This window comes from Anopheles marshallii, chromosome 2 (genome assembly GCF_943734725.1).
Source record: "Anopheles marshallii chromosome 2, idAnoMarsDA_429_01, whole genome shotgun sequence".
Classification (NCBI taxonomy): domain Eukaryota; kingdom Metazoa; phylum Arthropoda; class Insecta; order Diptera; family Culicidae; genus Anopheles; species Anopheles marshallii.
The window spans coordinates 32,493,006-32,514,275 of NC_071326.1; the positions used below are offsets into that span (position 1 = coordinate 32,493,006).

At 45.0% G+C, this 21,270-nt stretch overlaps 1 protein-coding gene across 1 annotated transcript; it reads right to left on the bottom strand.

The window, feature by feature from the left end:
- Nucleotides 1–4,742: 4,742 nt before the first annotated feature.
- LOC128707140 (uncharacterized) lies at nucleotides 4,743–15,736 on the bottom strand. The gene is made up of 11 exons (XM_053802087.1): nucleotides 15,661–15,736; nucleotides 14,446–14,649; nucleotides 14,153–14,315; nucleotides 12,806–12,987; nucleotides 9,540–9,721; nucleotides 9,244–9,446; nucleotides 8,895–9,153; nucleotides 8,411–8,522; nucleotides 5,165–5,324; nucleotides 4,901–5,028; nucleotides 4,743–4,798 (listed from the first exon to the last, which is right to left on the bottom strand). Exons 1-11 carry the CDS (start codon nucleotides 15,734–15,736, stop codon nucleotides 4,743–4,745), a joined length of 1,725 nt encoding a protein of 574 aa, XP_053658062.1.
- Nucleotides 15,737–21,270: the final 5,534 nt, after the last annotated feature.

Here is a 21,270-nt window from a genome sequence, read left to right on the forward strand (position 1 = left end):
GGAAAGATGCATTTGGTGTGATTGGCATTTTCAAGTCGAATCGATCATATCTGCTTTTTGTTGTTTTTTTTCTTTTTTTTTTTTCTAGCTACAAACTCAGACACACCTGACACTAAGAAAACTTGCAACACTGTGTGCATTGGCATTGGGTGGTGGAATGCGTCGAATTGCGTTCCGGAATTCGACTTCATGCTGTCAGGCTGTAGCAATCTCTTGCCGCTACCGTGAAAGTAGGTCACGAATAGTAATAAAGGCACCGAGTTATAACTGAACTATCTTGCACGGGGTTTTTTAAGGTAGTTCTTTCCATGCATCTTCGAGCGCAACTCGATTTCATCTGCCAAATCGTTCAATAAATGGTAAGAAGCACTGAAATGTTCGCACGTCATAAAGATGAATCGAAATTTGACATAGGAACAAGGAAGTCATTTTTATATTAATTACTATGTCGTGTGTTTTTGATTTTTTTGCAGGTAAATTCTCGTCTACTTTTACACTTTGTCCAAAACTTACGACACCCTCTTAGCCGCGTTCGATAGGAAGATGCGCGGAACGATTTTTTAGGCCCGTTTGTGTGGAAGTACAATGGAGGAACCGTTACGATGACGAGCTTTTAGAGCTGTACGATGAAGTCACTATCGTTCAACGAATTAGGCTCGTCAGGCTCCAGTGGGCTGGTCATGCCATGAGGATGATGTCCGGGGACCGTCTTTTTACGCTGTCTTCATTGATATAAAGTGGATGTGTTTAAAAAACGAAGGGGAGAATATTGTATTGTTTAGCAATGGCGCTTGACTGTGAGTCATTGAGACCATTATTAGACTTTTGTTAAACCACTTAACAAATTAAAAATATTTTTAGTTAATTACTTGTTATGCTGATATGCTGACATTGACATGTTGTTATGCTACATTTGGTATTAAAGTAACCGATACGCCCTATATTTCATAACCATCATAATCACAATATATTACTAAAGTAAAAGAAAAAAATGATAGGCCAGGATAGATTGAGCTTGTAATGTTACAGAAGAAGAAAAGACAACTGATCGCAGTTGGCTACCAGGCGCCTCCATGAGCGTGACATATATTTTTATGTTTGGTTAACGAATGTTTTAGACTTCCACATTTGAAAAACATAAATTAATAAGTCGAAGACTACAGTACCTTTTGAAACTCCTGTATACTTAGGAATGACAATAGTTGTTTGAAAAAAAAATTGGAAATAGTTTTTGAGCACATATGACGTCCTTTGTCTCTCTTTTATTTATAACTCTTTCTATTTACAACTCTTTTATTTTATATTTATAACTATTTTATGTTATATTCATGACTCTTTTATATTATTTTAATAAAAGTGTATGGCAACACATTCGGGTTAAACACTGACCTAACGCATATTTTGTACATTTGATGTGGCGTATAAAAGAAGAAGTGAATTTTTGAACTTGGACACCGAAAAGTTGAAAACAAAAAGGTTGCAGCGTTCCTTGAAGCTTCTCATAAACCATACAAATGCTGACGAAGTTGAGGAACAAAGAATTCGCGGTTTCTTAAAGTACGGGCTGGGACACATAAGTTTTGTCTAGCTAGTAGGTCCGGGGCATCTATTTCCCCAGTTGATAATTTTGCAACATAACACATTGAGCGACTTCACGGATGTGGTCAAGACTTTTCAAGTCTTAATAATACACAGCAGGTTCTTTAGTCCAGATGGGAACAGAACATTACTGAACAGAAATGAACATAGAGCAAATCGTGTGAATTTTTTCCAAATTGTATCTATTTTGTTAGTCCACATTTCAAAGTATGGGCGCCATAACACATAATTTTACTCTGGCACAGAACGAATAATTTGGCAACCTTATTAACGATTAAGGAACGATTGAAACCACAGCACGAGAGATAAGGACACAGCCACATCTTATCTTATCTTACCGCTTGATCTTATCGCTAGTTTCTTTTTTCGGTTAAGATGCGTATTGTCCCACTGAACATTTTATGGCAAACGAAGTAAAACCCAGTGCATAAACTATTGCTTTGAGTGCCTAACCGCCTCACTGTTTGTCCATTGTCACTATAATTGGTTCTCATTATCTTATTAAATCACCTTACACTATCCTTTGCATGCTTAGCTGCCTTTGCAGTGGGTCGGTTTGCGCTGAGTGGATTGTCCAAGTTGAAAAGTTTGTTCAACCGTCACACAACAGCTCACTCGTCGGTTGGTTCGTCAAGTGGCTTCATTCCCATGGGGGAACGCATTTTAATTTCGATTCTTGTCTTAAAATTCTGGTTAGACGGCATGAAATAATGAATGAATTGGATCACGCTGACAGTCAAACTCAATTAATCTCAAGCATTCAAATAATTGAATTACCCTTTGTGCATTGTGAGCCCGTCGACGCGTTAGTGACACTTGACGTTCACATCCGCCCTTACATGGGACGGATAGGAGGAACCAGAGTAGCGCCTTCGTATCATCGAGCGCTCGGCAGGGGTAGGTGTGGGTATGGTGAGGGAGAGAATTTTCGCTGCACCATTCTTTCACACCGATGAAACACCGCTTGGGGGCGGGCCGAGAGGAAAAGCTCTTGCCTTGGGACGAGTCCGATGGCGGGGGGTGGGTTCTCTTGCGTACATTCCAATTAGGCCCTTCTCAAGAATCCCGTATCCCAAAAGTCCTGGCACTCCTGCCAACAAGACACAAGCATGACAGAAGTTTCGCCCAAGACCGGTCGGTGGTTGTTGTTGAGTTTAATTTCTACCCTTGGCAGCAATGCTAGCCCACTTGTAATTCTAGGCATTGATGGAGAATCTGGCTAGCTCACCGTTTGGAATGGGCGTTGATTTTTTTTGTTTGTTTGGTTTTGCTTTTGTTATCGTGCTAGCATAGTTTTCACAAAATATTGTTCGCCGAACCAGAACCTGAACTTTGCATAGCAAGAATAAGTTGTGCGTTCTCGGGAGTGCGTTCGGGGTAACATCTTCCATGCGAAGGAAATACAAAAGGATTGGCGAACAATGGCCAAAACGCATTTTTTAAAGGAAAAGGAAGAAAGTGTTGGAATCGCTTACATTTTTGACACATAAAATTATTTATTTTGTTTGTCATAATCGCAAGCGTATTAATCTCAAGATTGCTCATTGTTTATCTCATTGAAGACTGATTGTTTAATGATCAGCTAGATGGTGATCATTTTTAAAATAATATTTTGTGTTATATCGAATTAGATACAATATAGCGTGTGATCATAGCTAAGGATCTCAACCACAGTTCTTCACAGTTCTTCAGTAGTTCTCATTGATTTATTTACTGATTTAATGGTTGATCGATTTACTGATGTACTAATTTATTGATTGCATAAAAGTTTGTATGGTAGGGTATGGAGAGGGTTCGTTAAAAGAGTAGAATTTTCTTTTACTTTATTGTTTGTTCATTTTAGTTTAGTTTGTTATTGTTGTTTATTGTTCGCACAAGAAACACTTTTTCTTTCAAACACATTTAATGTAATGCTATTCGACTTTTCTTTTCACCCGCCAGCGTTGTTGCAGTCAATATGTCATATTTAATTTGGTACTGTCATATCCAGACTGCACAGATAATCAGACAACTGGTTAAATGGCATCCAGATAACCGGCACTCCACGGTATTTTTCTATGAAAAATTACGACAACCGACCCAGACAGACATTAATTTACTCTTTCGAGCAGTTCTCTTCATCAACCTGTGTGCCATTCGCTCGTGTTTTGTGGAAGCAGTGTGATGACCTCCAAGAGTAGCTGAAACAAAACAGTGTTTTTGTGCTATTTGTTTGTTGGAAATGGTTTTGAAACGTTTCACAGCATGTACTCTACCCGTGGTGCATGCTAAGGGTAAGAATTTCCCTTAATTTACCGTTTAATTAAGCGGTTAACGAAGGGAAAATCAGCATGCCTTTAAGAACTAGTGTCAACATGTAAGAACTGCTCGAAGTGGTACACTAACGACTGCTGGTTTTTCCATCCTTTACCTTTAAATTGTCCGATAAATTAGGGTTAAATTTATGCAGAATCGTATTCGGAACAATAGTTCTTTACAGTAAAATACAATAATAAATACAGGGGGTGAGAAAATAATTTACACTTCTTTCTCTCTCCATTCCAAAAGCGAACCACTACCGGCGCTGATATCGTTGCGCAATTATATCGATAAGAAAAATAATTTCGAAATTCTCTACTTTTTACAGAAAACTTACATTTTAAAATTTTTAGTTAACGTTATACATTTACTATTCATTAACATTCATCTAAATGTTCATCTAGGAACATTCAACCGGATTTTTTTCTTTCAATCTTTAATTAATAAAACCAAGCCAATGTTGATCGTTTTATTCCTGACCTGGGATAAGAAGCGGTTGCGATAAAGAACAGCATTTAAAGTAAAGAACCTTTTTTCGTGTATTTATTGTGGGCAAATTCAAATAATGACCTCGCCTAATCACTTCGTTTCGCAACGCAATCATATTGACAGCGAGCGAGATGTTTCAAACCGTCCTTTCCTTCTCGTTCCACTTATGATTTAAATATTCCACTGTTTAATGTCTGCTGTACAACTGGGCGGTCGGTTGGGTGGGTGGTGAGCTGCGTTAATGTAGCAATTAGCCTCCTCCTGCCTGTGGCACGGATAATCTCGCGGCATTGGTTTAATATTGATTGAGCAATTACATCCGAGCGAGTTTTGGGCGCCGCGCGGCTTGCGCTTAATTATTGGAGCGGTTTTTTCACCGTGCGAGGCAACAAGCGCGATACCATGGCAACAGCTGGTAGAAAAGCAATAGAACGAGCAGAGCAACAAAAAAGTGATTGTGTGTGTGTGTGTGTGTGAAAGTGGTACATTAACGGGGACTCCGTTCATAACTTACCTATCACAATGGCACCGATCATGACAAACGGTGGCAAACACCCGAGCGCCATCAGATACGGAAACACGACATTGCCGATGATGGAACCCGTCCGGCCAAACATCATCGTTAGCGAGACCACCATTGTCCTGTGCGACCCGATCACCCGGTTCGGGAAGAGATGGGAAAGCGCAACGGTTAGAGTGAAAGCAAGTAAAATCTATACAATCGACCGGCACGTTATAATGGGCAACATTTTTGGCCCTAGCAGCTCCGTTTACTGACCTCATCGATGTGGGGAACATGGCGACAACGGCACCGACCAGCGCCGTCGATGCTATGCTGCAGATGGTGATGTAGCAAGACGATAGGATCAACGTTACGAGCGAACTTCGGGCCCAGTACAGGGCGGTACCGCAGGATCCGGCCAGCACCAGTCCGTACGCTGACGAATACGAAAAGCGAAATAAGAAGCCACGCCATTGAACGACCCGTGCGCTGGTTAATGTGTCTGTTATGGGTGCTAATAGCGGCACTAAATCATACTCTGCTGCGCCGCCAGGCTAGGATTCGGTTCCGATTCCGATTTGTCGCACCCAAATGAAGCCGTAGCTAAACCCCGAGAAAGCACCTGTAGTCCTTGGCGGGAAACAAACGGCGGCTATGGTGTACGGGTTGGGTTGGGTTGAAGTATGTTATTTACCATACCTTCCCCCCCCTCAACGTCTCCCAGCATCTCAGCTCGTTACCCACTCGCTGACAAGGAAAACTTTGCCCGTTTGGTGACATCTTCGGTGACATCACGTACGTACGCGAGCGTCACTGCCAGGTGGTAACGTTCGCAGACGAACATAAACTTTCACTAACCTTGCCCACGGTTCGTGCCAAAAACCCCGCAAAGTGATTTATAAGCAGCTACCACCGCAATGGTTTTACCCGGCACGCACGACAACGACTGGGCATCTTCCATTCCTTACTCTGAACGACCACAAATGGCGCGAGGTTTGGCCAAACCCGTGCCAAGCTAACCCGCCCAGCTTGAATTGATTTATTTTTCACAGAATTTGCGGTGGTGCGATTGTGCGGTAGCGATAATTTTACACACGTTTTTTTTTTTAATCGAAGAAGGCCAAGGGGTGTTTCAGAGAACTTTTGTCGGGGTTTGATTGACACGCTTTCTGGGGACAAGCGATCTGTGGCCGTTAGTGAAAGGGTTATAAAAGTGGCTCAAAACGGGGTTTGTAGCGGTGTGTGGAGTGTTGAACGATAGAGCGCTGGAACTGGACCACTTGGAAGGGTTCCAAAGGGTAGAGCCAAGGTTTCGATCGAGATGTTACAAACGAACAACTTTAATTGGAATATTGAAGTTGAAGGAGGATAAATTTATGTTTTTTTTTTATTTTCCAATCGCATGTTAAACGCATATGAACACAAAACAAACACCACCGCGTCTGTATGTAGTAAGGGCTTGCTGCTTTAAGGGGGTAATACGCTCAGGCAATTTTTCGCACAAGAAAATTGCTTCTTTGAGTGTCTCCTTTTGACGCATTCGTAATCTTTACGCAAAGTTCATGAGACACTCCGGTGTAAAGTGACAGATAGAAATGTGAAACATTGAAGCTGCGTCCCAAATGTAAATCCTTCACCACCATTGTGGTTATTTTGAGAGCATGTTGTCAAAGTTGGCGATGGGAATGATCAATAATATGATAAATTTCGACGTGATTTTAATGTTTGGATTTTGCATAGTTTTGCCTATCGTCGTGCGTAGTTGATTTTCTTTACCTTAAAGAATGGCACTTCAGTAGCCTCCATACGCTTTTATGTCCATTATTGGGTTAGAAAATCTCCTTTCTTGCCCTAAAACTTAAACTATTGAGGGGAAATTATCGATTCCGTTCAAGAACCACCAATGCTATGCTATGATACCCACCGTCAAGCAGAATGGCGATAGAGGAACCCGGTGTAGCAGTCGCACTAATGTGGGTCAAAATAATATTTTTTGTTGCCATAAAAACTGCAAAATAAACATACGTGTATCCGGTTTTCAAACCAAACCCCTGTCTTCGGGCCATCTCGAGTAAACTACCCCCTTTAGCAAAATGTAACCCAACGTTGTACAACTTTTTTGGCGGTGCTGCATTTTTTTTTTTGCTTTTGGCAAGCCACTTCCTAGAAATAGAAGTAACGCAATATTGGATTTGTCGAATCAATCACTCCGAAACCGTTCAGCACAGTATCGCACAATGCCCCGGGATGGTTGTTGTTTGCCGGTGGGGGTGTTTCACCCCCGGCTGCCATTACAAGCCATTCGCATTCAACAGGCACTTCGTAAATTCCGAAGAAATCGTGCCCGACAAGGTACAAGTGCGAAAGAAAAAAAAAACAAAAAATTTTCACGAAAAAAGCTACATTCATCTTAAAGATATTGCGATGCGGTTGGATGGCAACGCATGTGTGTACGTTGGCCAACAAAAAAAACGGTCAAAGCAAGCGTAAGGTATGATGTGTTTTATGTTTAAACAATACATTATGCTTTTACGTCAGCATGCGTGGGCATTTCCACAAAGGGAAACGCTTTCAACTTGAACGCGATTTATGGTCAACCGAATCCCGGGGCCCCCCGGGGATTATGCCGGACGCCGGAGCCGTTCGACTATCGATGAAAATTATAAGCCAGAACGCAGCAGAATACAGCAGCAATAATTTCCACATCAACAGATGGCTCACGTTGCTGGTCGACGACATGAACGTAGCGTACAAATTAAAGGAAAACAGCGGAGCACCAGGTTGGGCGTTATGCTTTGTATGCAGCCGAATGACCCTTTCTCGTGCGCTTGTTTGCTTTCCATTTTCCTATTTTCCATTCCAGCAGTAGCGAAATGGCACCGTGTGATAATTAATGCAAATTAAATAAAAAAGGAAAATATAAAAATTTATGCGAAATGAGACAAATTAACTTCGGCACGGTCCATTGTTGGTTTCGAAACAGGTTTGCACCTTCGGTTCGAGGTTCATGGTCTGTACGACGGTTGTTTAACGCTCACACCGGTCACATTCGAAGTGTGTGGCGTAAGGCGTAAAGCAAAAGCACAGCATATCTTATCAATTTAAGTTTCGCCGTCGTCTGCAGCCAGACTGTCTGGTCTGATGGAACGCGATTGTAAGGAATTTATTTTCCCCTTTTTGCAACGAACCAATGGAGACTCTTATGGAGCTACACCAGGGCTGGATCGTAGTTTGGCAGGAAAAAAGCAAAGAGAGCTCGGTCGGTGGACAGGCCCATTATGTGTCGATTGAAATTCCAAGCCAGTGCCACGATATCCTTTGCTCCGGAACGGTGCAACCCATTAGCCCCCGTGGAATAGTGGATAGAGCTAACTAGCTGTCTGGTAGCCGTACAATGGACAGTGGTAAAATCACACATACACATCACAGGGATCGGGTCAATCAAACACCCAGCAACCCGAACATCGAAACGCACTAAATGAGCATCAGCCCAACGCTCTGCCCACACACACACACACTTACTCAGTATGTTCCGGTTGCCGATGGAATTAATCATGACGGTCGTAACCGCGTACGCTCCGATGCCGACGCATCCAATGATTAATGAGTACAGATAGACCCGGCCCTCGGTTGTCTGCACGTTGCGTTCCGGTGTGTGCGTGTGTGTCCGAGATGCGGCGCGAAAGCAAGAAAGGCAAGACGTAGATTGGCATTAGTAAGGCGACCATTTGCTAAAAGACCGCAGCCGTGCAGGGATTCACGGGTGTTGATCACGAGAACCTTTAAATTTACGATTGGAGACAGGCGCCCCGACTTGGTGAAGAGACTTGTGCTGCCTAATTGATTGTAAAGCTGGGAGAGGAATTCTTGAAGCAATTTAGACGACTGCATGAACCAATAATGAAGTGAAAAGTGAACTGAGCTGGAGCGTTGAATAGCCCTGCCAATCCAAGGATTGCCTCAATGGCGCTAGTTTAAGCCCTACAGCCCGAGCTATACATCGTACCGCGGTGCACTTGAAGACATCGTCCAGCGGTTCCATGGCGACCGGATCGGGTCCGTGAAGTGCTCTCGAGACGTCGTGCTCCAGCCATTGTTGCTGCAACTGCTCGGTTTTGTTAACTTTATAGGCCAACATTTCGCAAAGCGTTGCCTCCCCGGCTAGCGCCGGTGCCGTTCCACCGACGGGAAGTAGGTGCTGCTCGTGCTCGAACTCTTCGATGATGGTGAATAGCTGCGGCACCCAGAGCCGGAATGTGTTTAGCCTGAAAATAAAGAGGTGCGGGGCAGGGTCAAGGGGGTTAAGCCACGGGGGAAGCCACGTAAACACAACCTACAGCAGCCTCTCTACCTACCCGAGCAGAATACCGAACTGGATACCGTACACCAGGCAGGCATTCTTCAGATGTGGCTTCCGGAACATAATCCCTAGCTGGCGGAACCCTTCGCCCATCCCGCTGCCGGACGCTGGGGCGGCTTTGGCGGATGATGATGGTTGTTTACCGGACGTCGGTTCGTTGGTCGGCCCCTGTCGCAACTCATCCACCAGCTCTTTGATCTGAATCGCGCAACGGCGAGGAGAAAGCAAACGGAAACCGTTCGGATCGTTCAAACGTGTATGAAGTGAAATCGTCCATTTTGCACTACTCACCGGAAACTCCTGCCGGTCCCCGGTGTTGATGGTGTACAAGCGCCGGAAAATGGCCATCGCTCGTTCGTTCTGCCCCTTGGACATGAGAAACTTGGGACTCTCGGGGAGAAACATCACGCTGATGCCGCTCAGCACACCCGGCAGGCAACTGACGGCCAGGAAAATCTGCCACGAATGTATTTCTGCCGAATGTGATATCGAATGTAAACGAAACGGTGTGATCTTTCTCGTGCGCGTTTGTGTGTGTGTGTCTGTCTGACTGTCGCTTCTAGTGAACTGAGCAATGAATGTCATTTGTCAACTGGAGGCTGGCTACGGCTAATGCCTCTTTTGATTAGCCTAAACCGTTGATGTCAAGGCGAAAACATCAGCGACCGTCTGTCGGTTGACGACGTAATGCGACAAATATGGGTACGGTTGCCACGTGCCTGCCATGGCCTGGTAAGCCTGGAGCTCCTCAGCATCTTCACTACTACAAACGAAACCTAACGCAATAGGCTCATCGTGGCGAGGAAATTCAATTGCGCATCACAGCACAGTGGTGCACAGGTAAATTAAATATTATACGCGCGGTACACACCGATCGCTTCCGGCCTGTGTCGGCCGTTTGGCCGTGCCCAGTCCACAAAGTGCTAAGTCTGTCACAGTTGATTAGAATTCAATTTACATCCTAATGCCCCGTTCGAATGGTGGTTCGTTTCGAGGCGGCACACCCGTGTGTTTGCATCGAGCAACGGTGTCGCTCAAGCACCAGTTCGGTGGAAAAGTGTTTAGACATCCGCAATACCTTGGAGTCCGGAATCTCGTCACCGGGATTGCAGAACGGAACACGTGGAACTCGTGCAGCGCTTAGGTTGCTTTTAATTTCGAAGAAAGTGAAAGTGGATAGCATAATCAGCACTAATTAGTGTACAATGATTCGCTTAACTGTCCGTCAGACTGACACTTCCGGGAAGTTTAGAGCTGGTAAAGAAATATGGATGCGCCGTGGGCACCGAGTGTGGACCAGTTACAGGTACCGCCGGAACACCCGTTGTAATGGAAATGAAGTGTTGATTCGAGGCTAATGACTGCCTCCTTACTCGTCTTGGCCCAGCTGCACGGTCAATGTGTTTGACAGCAGGCTATTAGGCTATTTTGAAACGCAAGAAAATTCACAAAGAATTAATATTTTCAAGTGATGTTTTTTGCTGCTGGAGCTTTTAAAGCTACACACATTCTTGGCACAACCGTCTGTTCGCTAACTGCGCACAAACTTTAGCGCTCTCCCATCCAAACTGCTGCCCAAATGGGTGGAAATGCTTAAATTCATTGTGCGCAAAGTATGTCTTCTTCTGCATTTTACCCGTTCGCATCCGTTCGGTGACTACTCAACGATCATCGAAAAAATGGTTCAAGTGATCGGTTCCGCCAACGTATCAACGGTGGGGAAATCGATTTACAAGCAGCACACTCAAACCGAAACCCGAACACCGGAAACTGCCGAATATAGACTGTTCAGAAATCAATTTCTCCATCTTCTCTCTCTCTCTTTCTCTCTCTTCGATAGGGCGGAAGCTGTTGGAACCCATCAGTATCCAAGCCGATTGGTGAGTCGTATTCCACGAATCACTTGATTGGATGCTTTAGCTCGTTTCATTAGCAGCAGCCGTGGAAACGGTGGCGCACCCAACAGCCTGATAAACGGCAACGGCAGTTTTATCTTTATTTCGTTATTAGGTGCTCCGTCCGTCTGGTGCTGTTTTGTGTTTTCGTTTATTTGCTTTATTCACCCGGTAATTTAATTCGTCTCCACTCCCCACAGGCAGAGCGCAGGTGACGGTGTGGTGCATGGCTGCCGCAGGTTGCGAACCCGAACCCGAGAACCAAGAAAAAAAAAAGCTTATTCTTAAGTGTCTGCTCCTGGGCTTTTTGGCTTTTTGAGGTAAGGGCAATAAAGCTTCAGCTTCGGTCTCGTTCGACCCATTATTGAGCAAACTCTGCGCGGTGCTTGATACGTGCCCGTTTGAGTTGTGATACTACTGGTTTAATGGGCTGGAGCGAGTGATTATGCCTAATAGGATTCTTTAAAGTGCCAAACAAACGCTGCGAGAAACGGGTAACGGGATGAAATTAATATTGCCGTAAATTGTTGCTGATGCGCTGTATAGATGGGCCAAAAATCTATTGGAAATAAGGTGTAAAATTGTATTGCAGCTAAATTTAAAAGTACACCTTCAACGTTTTTATAACGTCTCCCTAGCCATGGTGTCCACGAGGAGGATTTAATCCGACCGATCACTGACTACTGCTGCATGCGTTGGTTTTAAATTTGCAGCATCCTTTCTTCCTTATCAGGCACCACAAAAGTTTCGTGGGTTTGGCCAGCAGCAAGAGTACCCAAAACCATTCACGATCGAGCGTCGTTGTGTGACAATTCATAATCCCGATGTTTCTGGTGGACGCATAATGCCATCACTTCATCTCAAATTTTGCCTACTACGCCTCCTCTGTCCATATGGACGGCCCAAAAGAATTTTACGAGCTGGGTTGTCCGGTGTTATTCTCATGACGTGACCAGCCCACCGCAACCTGGTTAGAATCCACTGTACGACAGTGAGTTCTTAGTACAACTCATAGAGCTCGTCATTGTAGCGGCTTCTCCATTGACCTTCCACACATACGGGGTCAAAAATTCTTCTGAGCAACTTCCTCTCGAACTGAGCTGAGCTCTCGAACGCATCTGAGAGGGGTTTTGGATAAAGTCCTTGTACCAGAGGCGTATGTGAGTACTGGAACTATATAAGTTCTATCCCAGTTTCGTTTGTCGCGACTGGTGCTTTGAGTAGAAAATTTGAAGCTCAACAAAGATGAAATCACAGCATGTTATCGTCATGCTAAAATTTCCATATGTCAGCTCATAGGAACCATTACTCCATTCAACTAAAACAAAAAGAAACTTATGTTACAGCTCACAAACATTGTGTCCATTTTGTTAGCTTTTCAATCCGAGCTTTCTACCCTGGGGAGGTTCACTTTACGAAATTTCCATTCCACACGGGATGCTTTGAATGCTATGGATGGATCGGCACAAGTCGTAATCCCGATGGAAGCAGACTGGGACCATCACTCACTTCGAGCACAAACACACAGACACACCATTTCGGGACAGGGGGTTTTCCCCCATCAGCTATTGGCTAATCCTCCGGCCTTGACCCCGGTCAAACAGCGTAAGCAAACACAGGCCAACGGATGGTAATGATGGTCAAATTCAGGAAGCTACTTACCCAGCACACCGTCACCGAGCACCAGATTCCAGGACTGCGGTATGATCAGCCAGGCCAGCGCGGGCAGCAGCATGTTCGCAGCGCTGTAAAACACTCCCAGCACTATCATCACGCGGGATCGGTGCTGCAGGCTGTGAAACTCGGACAGATACGCCATCAGCACGGCGAACGGTCCACAGATGCTGCAGATGGAATGGCAGAAAGTGGGTTAACTGTCCGCAGATGGAGATGGAAAAACGGCACACATCAGCGGCCCGTCCGGTTCACCCCAAACTGTTCGGTTGCTATTGGCGCTCACTGAAGCACACGCTCACTTACAGGGAAGCACTCGCTGGCTTTCGGTTTCCCGTTATAAATTTACGTTTACTTTTTGGGGCATTTGCTCTAACACACACTCACACAAATTCCGGAGCGCAAAAGAATTGTGGCTGTTGGACTTTTTGTCTTTTATTTTTTTGTGCCGATGCGATGACATTTAATCATGGCTGGATTTTCGTCGGAAAACTTTTGCTACAATCCTCACACAGTAGGCAGGGGCAGGAAGGGGGAAAAGGAGAGGAAGGGAGAGGCAGAGAGAAAGAGAGAGAGAGAGCAAGGCACTCATCAAACGTCTAAATCGATTGACTTTCGTCGTTTTTCTTCTTCTGGAAGCGTAGTGAATTTAATACGTTTCCCGCTTAAGAATAAAATCCTCAAGGCTCAAGTCTGTCACACGCCTGTTGAGTTTTTTTTTCTTCTAATGTTAACTGTTGTCACTTCCTGTCAACAACCGACAACCCGAATGTTAACGAAAAGGTTTTTTTTTTGCTTTTTTTAAATTTTGTTTTGCCATCCATTGCCTCCGTTGCTCCACAATCGTCCAGTGTGACCGATTTCACGAGCTTCCGGTAAGCTTCGTGAACTTGGCGCGTTATTTTATTTACTGCCTTTCACGTTTTACACTTTTGATAGCTCCCCATCGCAAACTTCGCTGGCACTTGATTAACACACACTAGGCAAACAGAAGAAAACCATTTATTGGGCTTCCTGCTTTGTGTTGCGTACCGGAAATGATTGCACCGCTCGTTAACACTCGGGTTGGAAATGAATTGCGTCACGAATCGTTTCGTTAAAAGCACCGGCACGATAAGCTTTTGCAGGTGATTGTGAAATTGTTCAGATGCTTTCAGTTAGTTGGATGTGGGTAAAGACAGGACGGGAGGAAAGATGTGTGAGTGGCTAACGTAGGTGGTTAATTTCCATATCACACAGATTATCTGCTAGCTCCACGATTCTATGAACACAGCAACCCGTTGCCACATTTGCCGGACAGTATGATAAGATCCCGCCCAGAAGCGAGCTACTTACACAAAGCCACCCATAAATTTGAAAACCATTATGGCCACCATGTTCTGGCTGAGTGCGCACAGGACGTTAAAGGTGGCGTCCAGCAGGAAGCCCACGACCAGCAGCCGCTTCCGGCCGTACGTATCGGACAGGAAGCCCCAGAGGAAGGCGGATGTGATCATTCCTGGAATTGTGCCACCGGGCACGAACGAAGCGCATCGAAAGAAAAGTGAAACAATCAAGCCCGGTTGCAGCCGAGAGTGGGCATTAGGGTGCAGCTACAAATTGCCGCCCCTGCCGGTTTGGCTTCTTACCGGTGTAGGTGATGGCATTCAGCATGCCCTTGTCGGCTAGCGAAAGGTTTAGGTCACATTCGGCGCTCGGCAGCACGTACGACATGGTGGTCGTCTCGAACACGGTCGCCATGCAGCAGGGCATCGCCACCAGCAGCAGCAGGTAGTTGAAACGACCGTACCCGGTCGCGGCGATGGCCGTCTCGAAATCGGCCGGTGCATCCACTGTTGAGAGGGGGAAGGGAAGAGAAACAAACAGAATGATGGAAGTGAAGCTTTTAATAATAAACTGTTTATTAACCCTTGCACCGTTACGGTGCGGGCTCGTTCTAGCTGGTCGGCGGCCACACAGCTAGATGAGAATTAATTTTCCACCAGTCTCTGCTGGAGCGGGCCGCTTTTTCCTTATGCAAATGGGCAACGCAAACGGGATGCTGCAAGCAACTTTAACAATATCAGCAAACTTGGTTATGGTTTTAGACGTCAAAACTTATGGCATAATTCGCTTCCTCCTGCGTGTACCATTGTCCGGTGGGACACACAGTGCGAACACTACCGTGCATTGCAGAGCAACATTTAAGCAAATTGAAATATTAATCATTGTTGAGTTTAATTTCACCGAACCGATTGTGGGAAGTTTGCCACGTGTGCTACAACTATTGGAGAATGTAACGATGATAAATGACTCTCGTCTTGCAGTTGAGACCCACGAAAGTATATCCAAGCGAAATAGCTCTAGCTTCCGGTGTAGTTATTCGCGGTTAGCTTGAAACGAACAGCAAATTTGTTGAAATTGAATGTTGCAATTGAATCAGCTTCTATGAATTACACCACCCATAGTGCGACGAACACTGTTCATCTTCCTGTATGCTGCATGGCACATTTGGCCAAGGATAAGGTTGCGAACCCCGTTCGGCGGTCGCTTCAATTAGACAGCTAATTGTCTATCGCAACCAAAGCGCCCAAAGCTTGCAAGCTGGGCGTAGCTAATTAAAATTAGGCAAGGGTCGTTCAACCGCGCCCCTATTGCACGAAAGCTTGCAGAAATCTGAAGCGGAAGCGGACTAACGTTCGCCCAACCCAACGGCGACTACGGCCATAAACTTTAATTTTACGATTATGTTCGGTCGGCTGTCGACACTTCGATGGCTTTAAGCACGACACACAGCTGCTACACCGGTGTACGGTGAGGATCGTAAGATCGGTAACATAAAGCAGGTCTCCCGCTGCACTTACTTCCATCCTCGACGGACACACCGGTGGGAGCATTGATTTCTATCACTTTGGAGTGTTTCTCCTTCGACGGTTCCATCGTTTGATGCGTTTGATGTTCGTTTCGTTTCGATTGACACTGATGCTGTCCGGAGGCCAATACGAGCCGTAATTTGAAATTGTTTCCCTGAAAGGACGTCCCACCGTCCCCTGCACACTATGCACGGCACGCACGCTCAAATCCTTCAGTTCGCCCTGGTTGACGGAGGCGCTTTCGCCGACGCAAACGAACCGTTCATCGTTCACGGTTGGTACACCGTGCGCGTGCAACACTTGCTGGATTACTGGAAGATGCTGCGCCAATTGGGGCTCACTTCGCACTAACGAAGCGCGTCCGTTATCTGGCTAATCCCCCGGTCACGGTGCAATGTTTTGCCAACGGACGGGCTGCCGGTATTTTTATTCCGCCGTACGCGTCTCAGTCGTCCGGGCAGGGTGATAACGATTTGGAGAAGGTATTCGTCCAGCGTGGGGGCTAGACGACCCCGAATACATGTGCCCAGCGGGTGGTTCGCGAGCAAAACAAACTCTGTGTCTCGTCCCTCCGTTCCCTCCGTGCCCCGATGGCGCGTGGCGCGGCGTGACAATAAACGGGGCCAAGATTTTCGTGCCATCGTGCCCCATCATCGGGCCTTTGGCATTGTGGCGGGTCCGGTGCGTGACGGAAAAGTACTGATGATAGGTGAGATTTCACCATCGCAGGCAGGTGTTTACCATACTCGGACACTTTCGTCACGCGTGCTAGATGCGTTGCCATGGTGATTTCCGTGAAGGTCCTAAAGAAGCAACCACCTTCACAGCACATCTGTTTGGTTAGGTAGAAAGAAAAAAACTAACAAAAGTCAGTCGTCTCACAAAATTCATTCATCTGCATGCTTATAATAACTTTACGGGAAATTTGGTTCCTTGTAGAGCAACACTTTTTCCTCGGATGATGGGTTTGCTATAGATAGTTGACAGTTACCTTACATGAATCGACTACTGTTAATAGAGTGACGTGTATAAATACGATGAACAATAATTTCAAAATAAACTTTCTCTTGACTTCTGGTAGTTTTATATTTGGAACTTTATAAATATGTTCGTTCTTTGGAGTGAAGATCATGCAGTAGGACAATATACGATTTAGGAGAGCCATTTGCCTATATCGCTTAGATCGATCCATCGAGTAACCGAATGGCGTGTCTGTAAAGGTTATGAGGTATGCTTATTAAGGTATGGTCATTAGTTATTTGCACGTTTAATTCTGATTCTGTTCAACAAAATTTTTCTAACAAATTCTATGTCATACATCACGCATGCATTGTGATGCTCTCCAGCACGGTCCCATCCCAAGTGATCTACTGCTCTATTGCTTCACTGTACGGTTAAAATTTTCATGGTTAAAAAAGAAAAAAATCAGCATCTCTTGTTCATAAGCCATTCAGAATCGAAGATATAACAGCTAGTAGTAAAATGGAACACAACTCATTCATTCTTTTCATTTCAAAATTCAAGGTCAATCCCGTCCCTGTGTTGGCCAATACGACCATATGTTTCGCATATCAGCAGTATTTAATGCTTACTCAGATGTGTTTGACTTCAGCACTTAATTGAAATTCTTCAGAGACTTCTTGACATGACCTTCGTAATTCTGAGCTCTCACTGTTGTTTTCAAGCAAATTATAAATATTTGGGTCAATGTTTTCATCCACGCCATCATAAATTCCATTGTCCTCAGTGTCAGATTCTAAAAGCTGCTACCCGCATACAACAAATGCCTAAATTTGACTTTGGTCATTTTTGAAGTACATCTGTTGTTTGAAGTACATCATGTAGAAATGGAATATTAAGCTCTCTTCAGGTTGTTTAGCCAAAAAAGAAGAAAATAAGAATGTTATATCGATGCACATTCGCATTACCAACCAGGAAAAAAAAAACTCAAAATAGAGATTTGTTTAAAAATATGTGAAACACTTGAAACGATGAGACATGTCCCATTTCATTTCCACTAAGTAAAATTCATCGTTGAATGTCCACCACAAGCCCATTCTAGAAGACGAATGAAAGTTAACTTCACAGATCCCGCTTCTTGCTGTCGTAAGCTGTTTAAAGGATTCGCTCTTAGCACCGGCAGTTCCGTTTGCCCGTGTGCATTCTAAAGTCCCCGGTGCATTCATTCATTGCATCATTCATTCAACGAGCGGACGCAATGCATGAACGAACCGAATTTAGTATCTCTATCTCCCTCTCTCTATCTTTCTACAGTCAAGGAAAACGTTTCATAATTCCACCCCATTCGTAGCCTACTGTGCTGTCGTCTTGCTGCTGTGCGCTAACATGACCATGTATGAATGACCTTTTTTTTTCCTTGAGCCTTCTCTTTTCATTTGCCACCGTTGTGTAGCCATTTGGGTGCGGTGTGTTATGACGGCAAATTTGTTGCATTGGACGGTTTTACTGCCATCCCATCCCCCGTACCGGGATCTGACCAGGTGCACTGTCAAGAATGGAACACTTTGTAGCGGGGATGAAGCGCGACATGCCGGTCGCTTTGGCAGCGAGCCAAGAATTCCAAATGCACAACGCTGCATCATCCAATCTCGCATAAAGCACTCCAATTTGATTGTGTCTGTCAGCACGTATCTGCGTCTGCTGGTCTGTCTGCTAGCAGTGACATGTTTTCGCTATGCAGAACCGAATGCAAGCAAAACATGGGCTAAGTGCAGATGTATGATAAAACCCTGGGTGGGATTGGAAAAAAAAAACCAGTTTCTTTTCCCAGAACGATTGCGGACAAGAATGTGCTATATTTGCCGGTGAACCTAAGCCGAGCTTATCGTGAGCGAACGGAAAGCACTCGTTGCACTTGATGAGATGCAACAACTGGGAAATTAGGCCGTTACGGTCCGCTACTGAGAAGCGTTTCTTCAAAGATCAAATTGTGTATCAGCTGGGACAGATGATTAATCGTGTCTCGTGTGCCCGGTACCGATTATCGATTGTACGATCCGGTGATGGTATGCACACGAGACTCGAGACCTCCGAAGCAAACACATTTCGGATCATGTTTTAACATGTACGTCACGCAGCATTATGCGTTATAATAAAGCGGGTTAGATAATTACACCGATACTACGAATAAGAGCACACACACACACACACGCATTAGTGTGACGCAACTTTGGGATGAGTTCTGAAGTTTCTGAGCAAAAACAGTCCCTACCCTCCCCTCATAAAACCGAAATCATGTTAGCTCATCGCAGATTCTGCCAGCATCTTCTGACCAGACTGACGCAACACAACAGAAAAGCTGAGCTGGTCGGAATTAATGGGACCGAACCGGGGCTTTTTTTTTGCTGATGCGTAAAATGCTTTCTCTCCTAATCAGCACTATATGATTTACTAGCTCCAACCGAGGGGTGCGATTGATAAGAATTTTCATTCCAGCAGCAAAACAGCATATTGCCACAGCCGATCGGTGTGCGTTTTAATAATCTGTTGGTCACCTTCCGGACGGGGGTTTTGTTTTGTTCGTTCGAAAAGGCAACCTGCTGTTGCAGAAAGACGTCGAGTGTACGTCGAGAGTCATTGTGATGCGTGCTTTCGTATCGTGTGCACACTGTACACAGCATGAGTAAGTAATGTGTTTGCCTGTGTTGCTTCGTTCCAGCGGTCCCCGAACCGAAATGCGGCATGCGTTCCGGATGGACTGTGCGATGCTCGGTTGCTAGCCGGTAGTGAAATGATGTCTTTTCGATTATCACTAACCAAACAAGCGGGAGACCGTCCCGGGTTGATGGGACACGATGATGATAGCCGTACCGAAACGGTACAGACTCGATATCGCCGGTGTCGGAAAGAATGGAACCTACCCATCACGCAGCCACCATTTGACCGGCAGGTAGAACGTACCAGGCCAGAACCGGACACACACACACACACATGCACACGCCAGCTAAACTGCGATGACACCGGGCCGACGGTATCGGGCGGATAACGTTATGTTGATTGTTATCTGGAACTAGCCCACTTACCGTACTGGCGCTTCACCGATCGCCGCACGCTTGGGACATTTCGTTTTTTTTTGGTGCGGGGAACTTTATCAGTGGCGTGTGTGACGGTACAATATGATTTGCATATTCTATTTCGGAGTGAATGCAGAGATAAAAAATAGCCCGAGCATCACGGCCAGCGTGATGGAACCATATCTCGTTTGACTTTCACTGTGTACGGTTTCCCTTCGGGGAAGTCCCGCAACGGCCGAAATCCCGCGCGTGACGAACGAGATGAGTTTTGCAATCACCGGGACATAGAGGAAGAACACCCTTTTTCGGCGACATTGCGGTTAACCGACCCGGGACATACCGAGTCCAGCACGTTTTTTTTAGGGGGGGGGGAGATATTTGCTTATCCTTCGCCGTAGAGAGCAGCATTCAATAGTAGGGTTTCGATATTGAATTTTGTTGCGGTTAGCATTTATGCCCCAACACTGTCTCCGTCGGTCCGGGGAAGAGGTCGAGCTTTTTTTGACCGTTGTTACGTAGGATGATGTAAACAAATTCATGGAAGGTGTGTGTGTGTTTGTGCCATCGGCGAGAGCTTTTAATGGAGTTGATTGTGATGAGGAAATTTGCGATAATCCACTCTGCTGACGCAAGGGACATTGGTCGATCGTTCGATTAAGGTGTGTTGAGGTGCGTGCCAGCGTACCGGCCGGTTATCAACCGTTATCGGTTGGGTTGATCATAAAAATCGGTACCAGATCTCTACCTGTACATCGTGCACAACATTGTAAACGAGGGGTTTGTTGTAGCTCTATACTTTTACTGGATGATGGTAGAGTGGTAAATTCTATCCAAAGCGTAGGGATTTGAATGAGGCTGGTCATCAGACGATTAAACTCTGGGATGCGTTAGACCTCAATAAGGCCACATGAAAAACCATTTCAGTGAAAGGGCATTCAATGTAGCAAAGTACAGTTAACTGGTAATGAGAAAGTAGAATGTTGCGAGCATGAACAATCGTACGGTAATGTTACGTAGGTGTAAATTATCTGTAAGGAGTTAACGGGAAGTATACGAACGATATTATGTAATTAATAGAAAATCTACTAAATAAAACACTCATGCGCTCATCCACCCATAACAGTAGGCACTGCAAAGCTTACCGATGGAGACGCCTAGTGGTTTTTACGATTCGCGCTAAAAGTAAATGGCTTTGTTGTGAATAATGAATGAACCGTCTTGGTGATGGAGCATTTTTCTTGAAAGCATTCGATGAAATTACACATTTTGCATGCAAGTGCATCTATTTATATGCATTCGTGGAATGTTTCCATGTTACCGAAGATTTAAATATTATACGGTCCACTTCAGTTTGATGTGTGTGATTGAATGCTGTTGACGTTCGTTGGGAACAATGGGTACGGAAACTGAAGGATAATTTTCTGTAAAATATAAAAGAATGAATTGAAAAATGAAAATTGAAATAAATGAATAAATCGCACTGCCTCGCTCCTCTTCGGGACGTCTCTATAATAATTCTCCTTACCACACAGGGTGATCCTTATTATTATTTTTTAACAAAACTTCT